The sequence below is a fragment of the Aquarana catesbeiana genome, linkage group LG02, assembly GCF_042186555.1.
Source record: "Aquarana catesbeiana isolate 2022-GZ linkage group LG02, ASM4218655v1, whole genome shotgun sequence".
Classification (NCBI taxonomy): Eukaryota; Metazoa; Chordata; class Amphibia; order Anura; family Ranidae; genus Aquarana; species Aquarana catesbeiana.
The window spans coordinates 754,160,148-754,179,905 of NC_133325.1; the positions used below are offsets into that span (position 1 = coordinate 754,160,148).

Here is a 19,758-nt window from a genome sequence, read left to right on the forward strand (position 1 = left end):
CTCTTTGTTTTTAATGTGAACTGTTAGACAGGGTCAATTCGGTTTTGTTGCAGGCTGGCAAGTGAGCTGGGAATTTGTTTTTGATGTGTATTGCCCTTCCAGGTGCTCCTTGCTGCAAAGGCCAGTTATAGGTTGAGGTGATTGCCACTTGTTTGTACACCTTTAAAATTCTATCATTTGGCAAGCCCAACTGTGTAGTAAATGGCCTATGTGAACATTAAATAGTATATTAAAAAATAAACAAACCAGATTCCCAGTAGAGGACAACACTGACACCAGCAAGTAAAAACCATGTAAAAGAGGCATATACACAGCACTCAGTAAAAGGATTTATTCAGCTACTGGCAATCAATATATTTAGAGAAGTGGATCGCTCAGACAGTATCTCTCATGATCTTGGTCAGTTTCTGGATCTTGGTTCTGGTAGACATGTCGATGTATTTGTCCCCAATGCTGACAAGCATTCCTCCCAGGATAGTGGGGTCCGTCTGGAGAAAAAAAAAAAAAAAAAAAAAGACAGATGTCAGAACAGTCCACATAGACATGTTCAATGAAGCTTCTATGGCTCTGTAAACTATTACTGACCACAGTCATTTATGTGGCTTGATAAACATGTTAGCCTACATAGCCATACATTGGAGTTTCTGGTCATTCTATTAGGATTGACCAAACCAGCAAAAAAAAAAAAAAAAAAAAAAAAAAGGTTTTCCTCCCAGCGTGCACCGATTTCGTTGCTTTAGTTTGGTCACAATGACAATTGTGGGTCAGGGGAAGGTAGAGCATGGCTCCCAATGATCTTTACCACAGCAGGAAAAGACAACACGATTCGGAACTATGATAAGCATCAAATCAGAAGAATTGAACAGCAGATTTTGATTCACCCAAAACATAACAAAATAAATAAAATAAAAATGAATAAAAACACCACGCCAACAGTCAAAATAGGTAGACCTAAAATTTTGTGTTGAAAAGCTTTTGCTTGGATCAAAGTTGTTAGATAAAAAGAAAGGCCCAGTGATTTTCAGATTGGTGGGCTGACCTCCTGCCTCTTTGTCCATACATAGTCATATGTGACAGCTAAATCATCATAACATGCAGCTCAGGAAGCAGTAATCCTAACAAAGCACAGATCCATAAAGCAAGACCTACCTTGGTCTCCAATTTTAAAGATTCTCCTTTGGCAAGGAAGCTATTCAATGCAGTCTTCAATTCTGTCAAACTTGCTTCATCCAGAGGCTGAGAAGAGGAAAATATGCTATGGGTTAATAAACTTGGCACTGGTTTAAATATATTAAATAGCTATAAAGTGCTCCAGGATGGCTTTCTGCTTTTAAATTCAAAAATGTACTTACTTTTATAAAGTGACAGATTTAAAGAAGATTGTAGGCCCTGTTACTTACTGAAGAAGTAGTGACTGAGCACAGCACCTCTCCTCGATGTGCACTCATGATCTTGCCAAAGGCGTTGATCACATCGGAAGTTTTATTAAGACGACCGTTCTCAGCAAGCAAATCTACAAACAGCAGACAAAGTTCATGAGGAGACACAGAACTACAGTCATTACTATTGTAGAAAAGATGAGAAGACCCCTCCCCCCCCACACACACACCCTCTCTTTAAAAAGGAGTAACTGAAGGCATTATACACACATTGTAAGCAAGTTGTACAGTCGTGGCCAAAGGTTTTGAGAATGACACAAATATTTTTCACAAAGTCTGCTGCTTCAGTATTTTTTGTCAGATGTTACTATGGTATTCTGAAGTATAATTACAAGCATTTCATAAGTGACAGAGGCTTTTATTGACAATTACATTCAGTTTATGCAAAGAGTCAATATTTGAAGTGTTGACCCTTCTTTTTCAAGGCCTCAGCAATTCCCCCTGGCATGCTGTCAATCAACATCCTGACTGACGGCAGCCCATTCTTGCATAATCAATGCTTGGAGTTTGTGAGGATTTGTGTTTTTTTTTTTTTTCACCCGCCTCTTGAGGATCGACCACCTCGTCCCCACAACCCTTGCCCGGTGGTTGTAGGGGTGTGGGCGGGGGTTATCGGGGACCCCCCCCCCCAAGTGAATGAGTATCGGGTACATTGTACCCCTACACATTCACCAAAAATAAAAAAAAGTGTCAAAAATAGTAAAAAATTACAGTAGACAGTTTTGGACAAATCCTTTATTAAAACAAAAATGTTCCGCAATATAAATCCATCGTCCATCACACCGCCCGATGAACCGAGAATAAAACGCAACAACTCCGCCATGGGAGGCTCCCACCACCCGAAGCCTCTTTGCGATGACAGCTGTTATATAGCTGAGGGTGGGGCCACCCGGTGATGTCAGAGGGGGCAGGGTCACCCGTTTACATCACCAGGTGGCCTCACCCTCAGCTATATAACAGCTGTCATTGCGAAGAGGCTTCAGTCAGCGGGAGCCTCCCATGGAGGCAGGGGTTTTTTCCGTTTTTTTTTTTTTCTTCCCTTGGGTCGTCGGACACTGTGATCGAAGATGAATAAACATCGTGGGACATTTTTTTTTTTTTTTTTTTTTTTTAATAAAGGACTTGTCCCTAATTGTCATTTTTTCCATTTTGACACTTTTTGGTGAATGTGTAGGGGTACAAAGATTTCGGTAAGCCCGCCGATCCCCACAACCACCGGGCAAGGGTTGTGGGGACAAGGCCCTTGTCCCCATCAACATGGGGACAAGGTGTTTGGGGGGACTCCAAAGCACCCCCCCACCATGTTGAGAGCATGTGGCCCGGTATGGTTCAGGAGGGGGGGGGTGCGTGCTTAGATAAGGGTCTTGTATGAATTTTGGGGGGACCCCTACGCTTTTTTTTTGTGCAGGTTTCCCCTTAAAATCCATACTAGACCTGAAGGGCCTGGTATGGATTTTGGGGGGGAACCCAAAGCCATTTTTTTTTTCAAAATTTGGCAAAGGTTCCTCTTAATATCCAGACCAGACCTCAGACCTGAAGGGCCTGGTATGGATTTTGGGGGGCCGCCCCCTTTTTTTGTTTTTATTTTGGTGCGGGGTTCCCTTTAATATTAATACCAGACCCAAAGGGCCTGGTAATGGACTGGGGGGGGGGGGAGGCCATTTTTGGGCAAAAGTTATAGAATCTACAAAATAGGGGATTTATAACATTTTTGATTTTTTACTAGTAATGGCGGCAATCTGCGATTTTTATCGTGACTGCGATATTGCGGCAGACATATCGGACACTTTTGACACATATTTGGGACCATTCACATTTATACAGCGATCCGTGCTATAAAAATGCATTGATTACTGTATAAATGTGACAGGCAGGGAAGGGGTTAACACTAGGTGGTGATCGAGGGGTTAACTGTTTGCTAGGGAGTGATTCTAACTGTAGGGTTGGGGACTCAGTAGGGGAGGAGACCGATCGGTGTTCCTCTGTACTGGGAGCACACCATCGGTCTCCTCTCCTCTGACAGGACCGTGGATCTGTGTGTTTACACATACAGATCCACGGTCCTGCTGTGTTACCGGTAATCGCGGGTGCCTGGCGGACATCGCAGCCACCGGGCATGCGCACCGGGTGCCCAGTGACAAGGCGGACGCGCGCGATCGCCGTTGGCGGCGTGCGCCCCCTGGTGGGCTGGGAAAGCGAGGAAGTCATATGATGCCCGCCCGCCACGAGAGCTGCGCCGCCTGGCCGTCAATTGACGGCCGCCAGTCAGCGAGCAGTTAAACTGCAATCATACATCCTGACCATACATTATACAAAAAAAAATATAAAAAATCGTTCATATAGACACTTTGTTCGTTTTTCGGCAAGTTAATGGGCACAAATCGATAATCATTTGTGACGTTTTTGTGGGAAAAATAAACGAACGGCAAGTTTGGAAAATTTCTGCCGAACGTACGATAAATTGCAAGGTTAATGTGTTTCCCGTCCGAGCTGTCTGCACTAGGTATATGAAAAAAAAAAATAAAAAAAAAAAAACCTAACAAAAAACCTAACAAAAAATTATTTATGTCCACTGAACAATTTATCGGTCATTATATGATGGCACGATCGTTTGTGGTCACGTTCGTTTTTCGAAAATGTGTTTGGTCGATTTTTCGTATAGTGTATGGCCAGCATAAGTCTATGTAACTTCTTTACTATATTACGCGTTGTAACAACTACCATATGCTTTTCTGTTTTGTACCATACTTGTTTTTTTCTTCAATAAACTGAAGTTTTTTTGACCGTGAAAGAAATGTAATTTTGCTGTGGTATTGTTCTAAGCACGGGAAAAATGCGCCACTTTACAGACATACTAAGGACACCCCCCAGGCACAATATTTAAAGGAATATTTCATTTTTATTGTTTCACTTTAAGCATTATTAAAATCACTGCTCCTGAAAAAAATGGCCCTTTCTAAAACTTTTTTTTGCATTGATACATGTTCCCTGGGGCAGGACCCAGGTCCCCAAACACTTTATGACAATAACTTGCATATAAGCTTTTAAAATGAGCACTTTTGGTTTTTCAGGTTAGTGTTCTATAGATTTTAACGGGGTTCCGCGGCTTTCGAATTTTTAGCATGTTGTGAAGGATTACGTTAAGCCAAATAGATATCAAACATGTTACAGTTTAAAATTGTGCACACTCGTGGAATGGCGACAAAGTGCGGTACTTAAAAACCTCCATAGGTGGTGCTTTAAAAAAGTTTAACGGTTACCAGTTTAGAGTTACAGAGGAGATCTTTTGCTAGAATTTTTGCTCATGCTCCGACGATAACGCACATGTGCGATTTGATCTCAGTTTACATTTGTGGGAGCGACTTATGCATGTCTTTTCTTTGGTGTGCGTACGCTTTAAAATATTATTCCCCCCCCCCTCTTATTTATTTTGTTTGCTTTACACTGTCCCTTTATAAAAAAAAAAAAAAAAATCTGATCACTTTTATTGCCGTCACAAGGAATGTAAACATCCCTTGTGACAGTAATAGACAGTGACAGGTACTGTTTATGAAGGGATCTGGGGTCTAAAAAGACCACAAATCCTTCCTTTGCACTTAAAGAGGAAGTAAACCTTGATGGGTTTTACTTCCTCTTTTGCTCCCTGCAAATCGCAAACTAGCCCATTATGTGACATTTACCTGCAAAGGAATCCATCTTGGTACCCTGTGCAGGCTACATCCATCTTCACCCCTTCCTTCCCGGGGCCGCGGACTGTGACTGGCCAGAGCCGCGTGACGTCACTCGGCGCACTATAAGTGAAATATCTCCTAATCGTCGTACATTTAGGAGATATTTCCACTACCTATAGGTAAGCCTTATTCTAGGCTCACCTATAGGTAAAAAGTCAGAAGGGAGGGTTTACAACCACTTTAAAAAAGTATTCAAAAACGCTAAAATCTGCATTTTTGAATACTAGGGATTTTTTTTTTTTTTTAAGGTAGCTCGGGACTCCCGGTGGAAGGAGGAGAAGGGGGGGTTTGGGACACATTCTCTCCAGCTTCTTGTGATAAGTCGCATCGGTTACCACCAGAAAGCCGACCGCCAGCTCTAAGAAAAAATAAATAAAATAAAATACACACACGGTACCAGGGTGAAGCCTGCAGCTATCGCCCCAGGACAACCACTTCCTCAAAACGACATACAGATAAGTCGTTTTGCGGGAAGCGGTTAAAGAACTATAGCAGGGTGCTCTTGCCTCTGTGTAAACACAGGGAAGTAAGGATTCTCTAATATTAAAGTGCAGGGACCAACAGCAAAACCCAATGCAAATGCTGGGAAGACACACAAACTTTGTACACAAAGATTAAATGAGAACAGAACCCAGAGACCATACATTATCATTACCACCGAGTACCATCCCCTCCTTTACTACATCACTACTATGGAATCCTGGTCACAAAGGCAAAGCTCATGCGACACACAGACCCACAAAGACCAAACGTGAGCAAAGAAGAATGGAGAGGTCAGCCTGAACCCCATGGCAGGAGATGAACATCAACACTTACTGAAAAAGTTGGCGGTGACGGGGGTAAACTTTTCCTTTGTTACGAGATTGGCAATAGTCTTCTGTTTCAGTGAGCGCTTCACATGGGGGTTAGTAATGATGACTGACAGTTTTGGTTCTTTAACAAGTGTCTGCAAAATAAAATAACATTGTATGAAAATTGCTGCGCTGACAAATTGTAACTTACAGATTTCAGTACACTGTTAACAGTGGACCCTTAAGCCAATCATTTGATCGGTGTAAGGTCATACCATGCATTATTCCTATGACAGCACAGATCACAGAGTGGGTGGAGACAAGGATAGGAAATTGTGTTCAGAAGACAAAATTGCAAAAGATTTTATTTTTTCTTTACTGGCGATTTTTCTTTACTTGCTGTCATGTCACCAGAACAAAGCGAGGGATAACCTTTAAAAAGTATAAAGTTCACCTTTTGGAACATGTAACATGTCATCGATTGCAAATAAGTAATAAAAAGCACATTATTACCTGCAAAAAGATGTGCATTTTTTTTTTAAAGGTGAACTTATCTTTAAAAAAACATTTCCAAGTTTACATTGCTGTCTGTGTCCCCACTGAGCAGACTTGCCCTCATCTTCTTTTTCTACAAGTGTCACTATGATAGGAAGCAATGGGCAATCTACCCCGACATTCTAAATTTCCCCCTACTCAATCCAGGATAAAAAAAAAAAAAAGAAAAAAAAAAAAGGGAAGACAAAAAAAAAGAAAATAGACACATTTCCACTCACTTTCATCTAAATATCCTTAAAGTAGAACTACAAGCAAAATATATTTTTTATTGTTGGAGTGAAGAGGGATTAGAACACCTGTCGGGTCTTATTGCCGTCTATGTCCCAGTTAGGAAGATTCACGTTCTACGATAAAGGTAAACAAGACAAATAGAATGGGTGAAAGTAAAAATCATAAGTTTTGGGTTAACACCAGAACAGTATCAGGAGGGAAAAATCTTCCAGTGAGAAGATGACTAGTTTTGGCGACACCCCGGGGTTCCCTCACTTTGAAGGGATTTCTCCCCACTTCCTGCTTTTATCTATGTGACAGGAAGTGAAGGGAAATCTCCCAAATAGATCAGATGGCAGTTAAAAGAAAAACCCCACACAACTGACAGGGGTTGTATGTAACCCTCCCTTACTCTATCCCAAAATGAAAAAATTATGCCTAAGGGAATAGCAGCAATATTTGTCAAAAGACATCAAGTGACACCATTGGGTTTTTTTGGGGGATGTGGACATGCAACTCTACTTAAAGACTGAACATGATTCCATTAGAGAGCTATGATCCTACAAGTATGGCCTGGAGCCATCAGTGTAACTACTGGTCATGTGATCTGAAATAGTTAAACAGCTTTTGTAAAGAAAAAAAAAACCTGCAGTTTTTATAAAGTCTATTCCATATACCCCTCCACATTGTGCTGGGTTTCATGACAGGCTATTGAGTAACAAATTATCTAGGCCTCTTTAACTGCTTCAGCCCTGGAAGATTTCACCCCCTTCCTGACCAAAGCGCAGTTATAGTGTCTACAAAATAGGGGATAGATTTATGGCATTTTTATTTATTTATACTAGTAATGGCGTCGGTCTACAATTTTTATCATGATTGCGACATTATGGCGGACACATCGGACAATTTTGACATATATTTGGGACCATTGGCATTAATACAGTGATCAGTGCTATAAAAATGCACCGATTACTGTAAAAATGTCACTGGCAGTAGAGGGGTTAACACTAGGGGGTGATCAAGGGGTTGTGTTCCCTGTATGTGTTTCTAACTGAAGGGGGGGGGGCTGTGTAGGAAGAGAGATAGATCGCTGTTCATACTCTGTATGAACAGACGATCTGTCACTTCTCCCCTCAGAGAACTGGAAACTGGAAACAGATCCCGGTTCTACGTGTGTCAGCGGCGATCGCGACCACCGGGCATCGGCTCGGGAGGCGTGCAGCGGGCGGGCGCGCGCCCCTGGTAGCCACAGGGCGGAGCAACATAACATCGCTTTGCCCAGCCGTGCCATTCTGCCACAGTAAAACTGCAGCGGCTGGTCGGCAAGTACTTAAAGTCCGTTTGGCTATACTTTTGGCCCAAGATGGGTTTATGTGGTACCCATGTTGAATATTCTAGGCCTAATCTTATGGTGGTTTCCTAGGTACCCTTTCTGAATTTGTACGTGAATGGGTTAGGTCTGTATCTTGTGTATTTCTAGGTTTTTCTGCTTAGTGTTTAATTTTTTTCAATTATTCTGATAATATTATCTAGTTCCCTTCTGCCACCTTCTGCTTACCAATACTCGGGTCAGGTCCTTCTCCACCTGATCCAGCTTCTTCTCCTTGGAAGCAGCAGAGTAGAGAGCGGTGGCATAGCGACCTTCCAGGCCATACACCTGGATTGGGGGCTAAAAAATAAAAAACAGTTGAAACATTTCAAATAAAATCATAATGGCACTTTATGCATTCTGCAATTTCTCAGCCACAGACCCAAAATAAGCACAAGGCAATAGAAATCTGAACTCCAGATCTGCATACTTGTATTGAGGTCTGTGGCTCCAAGCAATGAAGTTACACCACTTCCCCTCTGGAAGATTTACCCCCCTTCATGACCAGGCAATTTTTTCAATACGGCACTGCTTTACTTTAACTGACAATTACGTGGTCCTGCAATGCTGCACATAAATGAAATGTATGTCCTTTCTCCCCACGAACAGAGCTTTCTTTTGGTGGTGTTTGATCACCCCTGCTTATTTAATTTTTTGCGATATAAACAAAACAAAAATCCCAATAAGTGTATATCGATTGGTTTGTGCAAAAGTTATAACGTCTACAAACCATGGCATATATACTAGAATTTTTATACTAGTAATGGCGGCGATCAGGGACCTATAGGGGGACTGCAATATTGCGATGGACAATCAGACAATAACTGACACTTTGCAGGAACCAGTGTTAAAAACATGCACTGTCACTGTATTAATGACACTGGCTGTGAAGGGGCTAGGGTGATCAAATGGTTAACTGTGTGCGTAACCAGTGTTTTTGTATCGTGTGTGCCGCTTTTACAAGTGGAAGAGATGGATTTTATTCCCTTCTTTGCAGGGACACAAAATCCATCCATTCCTCCCTGTCAGAACTGAGATCTGCCTTGTTTACATAGGCAGCGCTTCATTCTGAGTCTCTGCCCGACAACTGGTGGGTGCCGGCGGACGTCCAGTGCCTGGCGCCCACAAAGTCTGACTCCAAAGTTGAAAATCACACGACTTTGGAGCCGGCTAGTGTGAACCAATCCTAAAGCCTCGTACACACGATCAGATTGTTGGCCAACAGAGCGTCAGACTTGTCAAAGGGGAGTGTGCCAGGATCTTGTCTGCCAACAATCGGACAAGGCTTTAGACTACTTCTGGAAGAGTGAATATCCTAGCACAACCCACCTCTCCCTTCTGCTGGGAGTGTCCAATTACTGTCTGTGCTGGCCCACCTCTTCCGCCCCTCCCCTTTTTATAAACCTTTTATTTATCTGCCAGGGGAGGAGTGAAGGGGAATACTTCAGTGACAGCTTCAAGTCTGCTGGGGCTGCGGACATCACACCCAAAATGGTCTTAAATTGGTTGTCTACACAGGTACATAACAAACAATAAATGTGTTGGAGAGCAGTCTGGCGAAAATTTGCTTCTAGTTTTATATAAAACAAAAAAGCACATATTAAAGTGGTTGTAAAGGCAGAAGGTTTTTTTTATCCCAATGCCTTCTACGCATTAAGATAAAAAGCCTTCTGTGTGCAGCAGCCCCCCTAATACCTGAGCCTCATCTCTATCCAGCGATGTCCACGAGTGTCAGCCATCCGAGACCCTCCTGATTGACTGAGACACAGCAGTGGCACCATTGGCTCGATCGAGAGAGAGGGCTGCTCTGTGCAAATTCACTACAACAGAGCAGGTAAGTATAAAGTATAACATGTTTTTTGTTTTTTTTTTTCCCCCCCTATAAAAATAATAAATGAGACTTAATCACTTTAAGTTACACTTACCCTAACCAGCCTGGCAACTGGTCTGGTCACACTAGTGCTGAAGGCGCGCACCTAGAAAATAATTCCAATAGTTAATACAGTTGAAAAAAAAAATTCTAAAGAAAAATTAAGGACTTCATCATTATAAGCCAGGATCCACAGCAAAACTAAGTTATATTTTTCTCAAAAACTGCTAAAAAGATTTAAAAAAGAAAGTCCATCATGCCTACAGAACCAGTTTGCAACAGACCTGCCCATCTATGGGGGTGTAATCTGTGAGCAGCCCACTAACCAAGCGGAAGGTCATCACCTTCACCCACTTCCAGTTAAATTGCTTAAAGAATCGGGGAGAAAGCCACCTCCTGATAATTTTAGTAAAGATGGCAGGGAAGGGACCTGGTGTGCAGAAGTAGATTGGGAGATCTACTACAAAACAATGCTGGGTGCGTGAATAACCCAGAAAATAAAGTAAGAGGGAATTCTAAATAAAATCCTACAAGGGGGTGAAGTTGCACTTTAACTGTCAACTTAAAGTGTTACTAAACCCAGGACCCTGCATTCACTATATCTGGTCTCCCACAGTACACAGAACATGGAAATTCAATTATTTTAGTAAAAATAAACTGTAAAATACCTTTTCTCATCAGCAGTATATAGCAGTCTTGTGACTTCTATCAGTGTCTGGTTAAACCTCGTAAGAGGACTTTTCATTCTCCCCTGATTGTCCTATGAGGCTGCATGACCCCTGACCCTCAGGACAGTGCTGATCACACGCACTCTCCCAAGAACCCCAAAAAAAAAAAACAAACACGCACCAAACTGAGCATGTGCAGAGTGCCCCCAAGGCTCTGTACTATCAGCAGATAAATTGGGGGCTGTGGAAGAAGGGGAGGATCACAGCAGACAGGATCAAACAGCCTTTTGACACAATGCAGGGGATTAACCTCTTAGGTTCCACAGTGTGTATAACAAGCATGCTTTACTGCATATACAGACTAATTTTATGGTTGTGGGTTTAGTACTGACAGTCTACAGCCCTCCACTCGGGGGGCTGTGGGAACCGAGCCATCGGCGATGTTTGGTGGCTCAGTTCTCAGTGCAGAGGCACCGGGGGACCGATGCAGCATCCACCTAGGAAAGTACGAATGGGCAAAAAAAAAAAAAAAAAAAAATACTTCTTTTAAAACAGAAGTATGGGCTTTTGAAAAAAAACACCCATCCATACTCACCTCCATGTAGCCGCTGCATCCCAACAGATATGAATGGGACTGCCTGCATGCAGATACATGGAACACCTGAACATGAAACAAAGATGGCCCTCTGCATGAGTGTAGCCATCATTTTAAAAGTGAGGATGAGAGGCACCATGGCAATCCTGAATGATCGAAGTCACATCTGGTCTATGGAGCTCACTGGCTCTGGTTAGGCCGCTTCCTCAGCCCAGGGTCCTCCAAATCACACACCCTGGATAGAGGCCACAAGGATTCTCTCATGTGGGCAGCAGTCTGTAAAAAGTGATCACTAGTAAATTGTTTTTCAGATTGCAGGTTTAGAGACTTGGGATGGCGGTCCAGTGTTGGCTCATCTTTGCAGAAAAAATGTAAAGGTGAACTAACCCTTTAGGACTGCATTTAAAGTGGCACACCAATGTAGTAGAGTCCATGATGGATTCATTGACCTCACATCAGCATAATATAAAACAGAGTTTCAGGCAAAACTCCCCCTTCATCTGGGCTTTAGAAAGATATGATCTGCAGACATTCAGACTATGGGGGAGATTTACTAAAAACGGCTGCAATCAGAATCTGGTACCCCTGTGTATGGTAGCCAATCAGCTACTAATCTCAGCTTGCTCAATTAAAGTGATAGTAAAGCCTTTTTTTTTTATATATAAAATAACAAACATACTTAACTGCTCTGTTGTCATGGATTTGCACAGAGCAGCCCCGATCCTCCTCTTATCGGGTCTCTCCCCGGCGCTCCTGGCCGTTTCCCCCTGCTGAGTGCCCTCACTGCAAGCAGCTTGCTATGGGGGCACCCGAGCCGACCGGCTGCTCTTTGTATCCATTCAGACACAGAACTGTGCCTCTGCCCCACCCCCCCTCTCCTCACTGACTGATTGATAGCAGCGGGAGCCAATGGCACCCACTGCCGTGTCTCAGCCAAACAGGAGGGAGAGTCCTGGACAGCCAAGACTCTCGAGCAACATCGCTGGATAGAGATGGGGCTTAGGGGGGGCTGCTGCACACTGAAGGATTTTTTTTTTATCTTAACCCCTTGGCTCTGGCCATACGCAAATGCGGCCTCTCGGCGCCTGGTCCTTAGCACTGAGGGGCCGCATGTTTGTGCAAATTGCTGCCAATACACCAGTGCGCGCTCCCAGCAGTTACCATCGCCTAACCGAAAGCACCCCATCGCAGTTTTCAGACCACGTGACAGCGGTTACGTGATCTTAAGCCACGCCCTGCCTCCCTGCGTCATAAATCTTTTAAAGGGCCAGGAGGTGTTGGCGCCAAGAGGTCATTAGAAAAAAAATGATTCTGTGTGCAGGAGCCACACCAGCCCGCCTAATACTTACCTGAGCCCCATCTCTGTCCAGCGATGTCCACAAGTTCCTTGGTCATCTGGGACTCACCCCCTGATTAGCTGAGACACAGCTGCGGCGCCATTGGCTCTCGCTGCTGTCAATCAAAGTCAGTTAGCCAATCAGGAGGGGGAGGCCAAACTGGGGCTCTGTGTCTGAATGAACACAGGGAGATGTGACTCAACTTAGGTGCCCCCCCATTGGAAGCTGCTTGGTGTGGTGGCAGTGAACAGGAGGGAGGGGCCAGGATCACCGAAGAGGGACCCGGGAAGAGGAGGATCTGGGCTGCTCTGTGGAAATCCAATGCACAGAGCAGGCAAGTATAACATTTTTTTTTTCCTCTAAAAATAACAAACAAGGCAAGACTTTACCATCACTTTAAGCTTTGGCAATAAAGCTGATTGGTTTCTGTGCAGAAGTGCACCTGATTTTGCACTCTCCAATTTTAGTAAATAAACCCCTATTTACACAAGAAGAAATATGGATTTGGGGTCCCCCCCCATAATACTTACCTAGGTGGATGCAGCATGGGTCCCATGCTGCATCTGTCCCCCGGCGCTTCTGCACTGAGAACTGAGCGAACGAACATCACCGATGGCTCGGTTCTCACAGCTCCCTGAGCAGAGAGCTGCTGACCGTCAATCAGCATCTCTCTTCTCTGCTCCTCAACGCTCATGGGAGTGCGGAGCTGTGGAGGGGCAGGGAGGGGCCGTCTCAGGCTCTCAGCGGCTCACTGAAAGGCAGAGACGGGTGTCAGTCCAGGCACCTGGCAGATCCAGACTTTGTCAGGATGACGCGGTGCCTGGACTGATTCCTGTGACGTCAGCAGAGAGCGGACTTCAAACCACTCTCTGCTGAAAATGGGTCACAGGAGTGCAAAACGAACTTCACGCCTGTGACCCAGAGAAGCCCAGCCAAACGAGCCCAGGCAGGACTTCTCCTTTAAGACATTACATAGGACCAGACACCGGCATCTCAACAATCTACTGTTGGTGATTCCTGTAGAGTCCAAATATCCCCCGATCACACCATTCCGGGGGGGAGGGGGGGGGGGTAAAAACGTCAGCCTTTTATCCTAAGTTATGCTGTCAATTAATCCATCGTGACGGACTCTATCACCCCTGGTGTGACTTCTTCCCATACATTCTCTACTCTCAGCCTCCACCCCTGGAGTGGGACTTGGAGTATTCCGGCTTGCAGGGAGGAGGGGGGTGTGAAAGCGGGAGTTCGGCAACCAATTTTTTTTTTTTTTTTTTTTTTTTTTTTTTTTTTTAGGTCATTGAGACACTTTGCTAACCCCAAAATAGTACTCACAGTTTGGGTGTAATATTTCCGCCTCTGTTTTCGTACTGAAGAAGAACTTGAAAAAAAAAATGTAAAAAAAAAAAAAATAATAATATGTGCTGGCTGTTTCCATCTTGCTTGTGGGCATGTGAAGCCCACAAGCATTGATTTCCGGGATGCGGTGAATGCTGTTTATTCACAGCTTGTTCACACGCATGATCATTGTTTCCGCACTGAATCTTGGGAAGCCTGACACTAAGCTCCCAGGAGACAGTGCGGCGCCGAGGAAAGGCAATAATTACGCCCACTCCCATGGGAGGAGAGACAGGAAGTGCCACAATAAAGTACAATATAAAAGGTAATTACAGCAATGAAAATTTTTTTCGTGCGGCATTTGGACATCTATGCAATTATCTGAAGGGGGTAAGATTAAGTTAAAAATTTGAGTGGAACCCCGCTTTAAAGGGGCTGTAAACCCTCGTGTTTTTTCACCTTAACGCATTAAGGTGAAGAAACTTCTGACACTTACCAGCCTCCCCGTTTATTTACCTGAGCCCTTTGTTCCCTTTGGCGGAGATGCGCTTTGCCTCTCTGTCCGGGGGGGAGGGTCTCGGCTCTTGATTGGATTGATAGCAGCACAGCCTTTGGCTCCCGCTTCTGTCAATCAAACCCAATGATGCAGGCGCCAGAGGGGCGGGGCCGAGTCCAGCATTCTGTGTCTATGGACGCCAAACGCTGGACTCAATATAACCCTCCCCCCCGGGAGAGCGCTTCTCCTAGGGGGGTTTACCGATGCGGGGGGGGGGGGGGGGCACGAGAGCTGGCAGGGGACCCCAGAAGACGAGGATCGGGGGCCACTCTGTGCAAAACAAGCTGCACAGTGGAGGCAAGTATGATATGTTTGTTATTAAAAAAAACACGAAGGTTTACAATCATTTTAAGCCTAAATAGAAGCAGATGGGCCGGTGAACATACAGGACTCTCCCTCCATGGATAACGATACGATGACCTCAGGACGACCCTCAGGGTGACCCCGAACAAGCAGCAAGGAAAGTCCACATTCGGACTGCAGATTAATAAGCATGGAAGCCGGCGGATCAGTATGACAGCCAGAGGAGGAGGAGGAGGAGGAGGTCAGTAATGGCGGCCTCCATGTCAGACTCAGCTCAGGGTTGGGTGAAAGGAAAGCAAAAATTTTAGGTCGTTGCCAATAGCAACCAATCTGGTTATATTACATAAAACTCTGGTTGCTATTGGTAACACATCCACGTGCTGTCCTTCCCCTCTCCCAGCTCAGGGTCTCCCCGACCTCTGTAATCTTCCTTCACTGTCAGTCTATACAGAGAGCTCCCCCTCCCTCCATCCAGGGCACATGTCACAGACACCCTCCACCCGCTCACCGCCCGGCCCCCCTTCTCCTCCTGCCGCTCTCTCTCTTACCTTCAAGGAGATCCTGCCAGCCGCTGCCATCTTCTCCTCCGGTCGCTGCTGTAGGTCACACCGCCGCCTCCTCCCACCGCTCAGGTCACGTCGTACGTCCGGCGACGTAAGAAGAACGCAAAAGACGTGCTCAGGGCCGCAATGCCTGCCGGGGAATATAGTGCGGAGCGCTGAGCTGCTCACCGCGCATGTGCGCCCTCTGTAGGCGGCTCTGGAAGTGATTGTAATCGCTCTAATGTAGAGTCAGTGTACTGTGTGTATAGGAAACACGTTGTAATGTGATTGCCTCATATATACATGTCATGTAGATGATTATGGGCCATGTAAGGATGTGCATATGAGGCACAGGTCTCCATTTCTGAAGAGAAACGTATACAGAGTGTCAGCGAATAGAGGGAGGGGCGGGGGAGAAATCCCCTGCAGGAGCTGTCACAGGGATGCTGTCAGGAGAGCCTGACTTATTCCAGCGGCAATGTGTGGGATTTTAATTGGGGGGGGGGGCACAGTATAATGTTAGGGGGGGTCAGGGCCCCTCTGCCTCCCCCCTAGTGATGCCAATCAACATCCTCCATAGTTGCCAACTGTCCCGGATTTCCCGGGACTTGGACTCCATTCCCAAATTTGAAATCTCGGAAATGTCCCGAGAAATCCGGTTCTCGGTTTTCGCAGCCGCTACCGCCGGCCGCCATTTTATTGAAGTTCAGGAAGACGGCTGGTGGGGGCTAGAGGGAGCTCCTGCGTCGCCGCCCACCCCCCCGCCCTGCTGCCAGTCTGATATGGAAAGGGGCAGGGGTTCTAGCCATGCTTAGGACACCTCTGAGGTAGGGGAGGGCTCACCGCTGTGGGACTCCTGATGTGAGGGGGGCTCCACTGGGGACACACACCTGATGCAAGGGGGGCTCCACGGGGGACTCCTGATGTGAGGGGGGCTCCACTGGGGACACCTGATGTGAGGGGGGGCTCCACCGGGGACACCTGATGTGAGGGGGGGCTCCACCGGGGACACCTGATGTGAGGGGGGGCTCCACCGGGGACACCTGATGTGAGGGGGGCTCCACCGGGGACACCTGATGTAAGGGGGACTCCTGATGTGAGGGGGGGCTCCACTGGGGACACCTAATGTGAGGGGGGCTTCACTGGGGACACCTAATGTGAGGGGGGCTTCACTGGGGACACCTAATGTGAGGGGGCTACACTGGGGACACCTAATGTGAGGGGGGGCTCTGCCGGGGACACCTGATGTGAGGGGGAGCTCCGCTGGGGACACCTGATGTGAGCGGGAGCTCCGCTGGGGACTCCTGATGTGAGGGGGGGCTCCGCCGGGGACTCCTGATGTGAGGGGGGCTCCGCCGGTGACTCCTGGTGTGAGGGGGGGGGCTCCGCCGGGGACTCCTGGTGTGAGGGGGGGGCTTAGCCGGGGACTCCTGGTGTGAGGGGGGGGCTCCGCCGGGGACTCCTGGTGTGAGGGGGGCTCCACCGGGGACACCTGATGTAAGGGGGACTCCTGATGTGAGGGGGGCTCCGCTAGGGACTCCTGATGTGAGGGGGGGCTCCACTGGGGACACCTAATGTGAGGGGGGCTCCACCGGGGACACCTGATGTAAGGGGGACTCCTGATGTGAGGGGGGGCTCCGCTGGGGACACCTAATGTGAGGGGGGCTTCACTGGGGACACCTAATGTGAGGGGGGCTTCACTGGGGACACCTAATGTGAGGGGGGGCTCTGCCGGGGACACCTGATGTGAGGGGGAGCTCCGCTGGGGACACCTGATGTGAGCGGGAGCTCCGCCGGGACTCCTGATGTGAGGGGGGGCTCCGCCGGGGACTCCTGATGTGAGGGGGGCTCCGCCGGGGACTCCTGATGTGAGGGGGGCTCTGCCGGGGACTCCTGGTGTGAGGGGGGGCTCCGCCGGGGACTCCTGGTGTGAGGGGGGCTCCGTCGGGGACTCCTGGTGTGAGGGGGGGCTCCGTCGGGGACTCCTGGTGTGAGGGGGGCTCCGCCGGGGACTCCTGGTGTGACGGGGGCTCCGCCGGGGACTCCTGGTGTGAGGGGGAGCTCCGCCGGGGACATCTGATGTAAGGGGGGGGCTCTGCTGGGGGCACCTGATGCAAGGACGGACTCTGCTGGGACATCTGACGCAAGGACGGACGGCTGGTGGCAGGCGACGTGGCTAGTGACACGCTCAGGGATCCCACTGATTCTGCATTATGGTGAGTTGAATGATTTCATTTTATATTACAATGTAATAATAGAAATAATGCACTTCAATCATCCTGACACCATAACAACCATGGTGCCGGGATGATTGAAGTGCTAACACCAGGTGTTTGGAGTATCTTTATCTGCTGATTGTTAAACTTTCTAGAATACACATATTTTTATTGTGACTCTAACCACACCCTCTTGAACCATGCCCATTTAAGCCACACCCACTATGTCGCGTAAACCATGCCCATTTTTCGCCACGGCACGCCACACGTGTATATTTTCCTAAGCCACGCCTACAAACGAATGCCACGCCCCCTAATTATTGTACGGCTCCGCCTACAGCCACAAAAGTGTCCCACATTTTTTTTTTACAATGTTGGCAACTATGCATCCTCCCTCCTCCCTTGTATCTCTCTTTTGGGTCTGATGGACATAGGTGTACGCAGGGGGGTGGCAGGTGTGCCTGGGCACACTCTAATTACTCTGTGGAGCCGACTCCCCCTACTGGCTGGACTTCCCCCATGTCCGTCCCCCCCCTCCACCCCCTGCAGTGCTTCTGGCTTCCTTCCTCTTCCCTCGGCTGCTGAGGGGAATGTTTCAGGGTGGAGAACAGAGGAAAGGGGCTAATCAATATGTCATTTACTGTCCCCTTCTTTTTCTAAATGAACTCTCACTCACTGTGCCCATTCACAACTAAAGCATAGTAAAATGTGTTCACTATGTCCGCCGGCCACCCGCGATCGCTCCACAGAGAGCCAGAACGGGGATCTGTCAATGTAAACAAACAGATCCCTGTTCTGACAGGGGAGTAGAGAGAGATCGTCTGTTCCTAGTGATCAGGAACAGCGATCTCTCTCCTCTTCCAGTCAGTACACTCCCCCAACAGTTAAAAACACCTCCCAGGGAACACATTTGACCCCTTGATCACCACTAGTGTTAACTCCTTCCCTGCCAGTGTCATTTATACAATAATCAGTGCATTTTTATAGCACTGATCGCTGTATAAATGTCACTGGTCACAAAAAAGTGTCAAAAGTGTCTGATCTGTCCGCTGCAATGTCGCAGTCCTGTCTAAAAATCGCTGATCACCACCATTACTAGTAAAAAAAAAATAATAATAATAAAAATGTCATGAATCTATCCCCTATTTTGTAGATGCTATAACTTTTGCGCAAACCAATCAATATACGCTTTTTTGCGATTTTTTTTTTTTTTTTTTTTTTTTTTTACCAAAAATATGTAGAAGAATACATATCGGCCTAAACTGAGGAAGAAATTTGTCTTTTTTATATCTTTTTTTGGGGATATTTATTATAGCAAAAAGTAAAAAATATTGCTTTTTATTTTTCAAAATTGCCACTCTTTTTTTGTTTATAACGCAAAAAATATATACCGCAGAGGTGATCAAATACCACCAAAAGAAAGCTCTATTTGTGGGAAAAAAAGGTGTCAATTTTTTTGGGTACAACATCGCACGACTGCGCAAGTGCCAGTTAAAGCAACGCAGTGCCGAATCGCAAAAAAATGGCCTGGTCATTAAGGGGGTAACTCCTTCCGGGGCTAAAGTGGTTAAAGTGTTTTTTTTTTTTTTTTTTTTTTTAAATAGCAGCTAAAAAAAACGCTGCGCAAATACTGTGTGACATAAAAAATTGCATTGAATGCCATTTTATTCTCTAGGGTCTTTGCTAACAAAAAATATATAATGTTGGGAGGTTCTAAGTAATTTTATAGCAAAAATTGCTGATTTTTGCTGAATTTACTGAGTTTAACTTGTAAACAAAAAGTGTCAGAAGTGGGGGGTGGGCTTCCTCCAGACAGACCTGTCCTTAAAGGGGTTGTAAACCCTGGTGGTTTTTCACCTTAATGCATTCTATGCATTAAGGTGAAAAACCTTCTGTAGTGCTGCAGCCCCCCAGTGCCTCCCTTTTACTTACCTGAACCCGGTTTTCTTCTCCCCGGGGATGAGCACACCAGCTCTAGCTGGTGTCTCGTGTCCTGATTGCATAGATTGATACAGCGCAGCCATTGGCTTCCGCTGCTGTCAATCTAATCCAATGGCGCTGGGGGGGGGGGGCGAATCCTGCTTTCTGTGTCAATAGAGGCAGAAGCAGGACTCGGGAGCACACCCACACGGGTGTCCCATGGGAGAGCGCTTCACTGAGCGCTATGGCGGCGGTATAGCCGCGCTGCCTCATTGATTTCAATGGGCAGGAGCGGTTTAGGAGCGGCGCTCCTTCACCGCT

At 46.5% G+C, this 19,758-nt stretch overlaps 1 protein-coding gene across 1 annotated transcript; it reads right to left on the reverse strand.

The window, feature by feature from the left end:
• Positions 1–317: 317 nt before the first annotated feature.
• ATP5PO (ATP synthase peripheral stalk subunit OSCP) lies at positions 318–15,455 on the reverse strand. The gene is made up of 7 exons (XM_073617168.1): positions 15,308–15,455; positions 10,021–10,071; positions 8,285–8,395; positions 5,987–6,116; positions 1,401–1,513; positions 1,150–1,236; positions 318–488 (listed from the first exon to the last, which is right to left on the reverse strand). The coding sequence occupies exons 1-7, from the start codon at positions 15,335–15,337 to the stop codon at positions 375–377; spliced, it is 636 nt and encodes a 211-aa protein (XP_073473269.1). The 5' UTR covers positions 15,338–15,455; the 3' UTR covers positions 318–374.
• Between the last annotated feature and the right edge of the window lie 4,303 nt (positions 15,456–19,758).

Coding starts and splice junctions, on each gene's coding strand:
- ATP5PO (XM_073617168.1), bottom strand. CDS start 15,337: ATGGCAGCGGCTGGCAGGATCTCCTTGAAG. Junction 10,072..15,307: donor CTGGCAGGATCTCCTTGAAG/GTAAGAGAGAGA, acceptor ATTATTTTCTAG/GTGCGCGCCTTCAGCACTAG. Junction 1,237..1,400: donor GCTCAGTCACTACTTCTTCA/GTAAGTAACAGG, acceptor TCCTCTTCTCAG/CCTCTGGATGAAGCAAGTTT.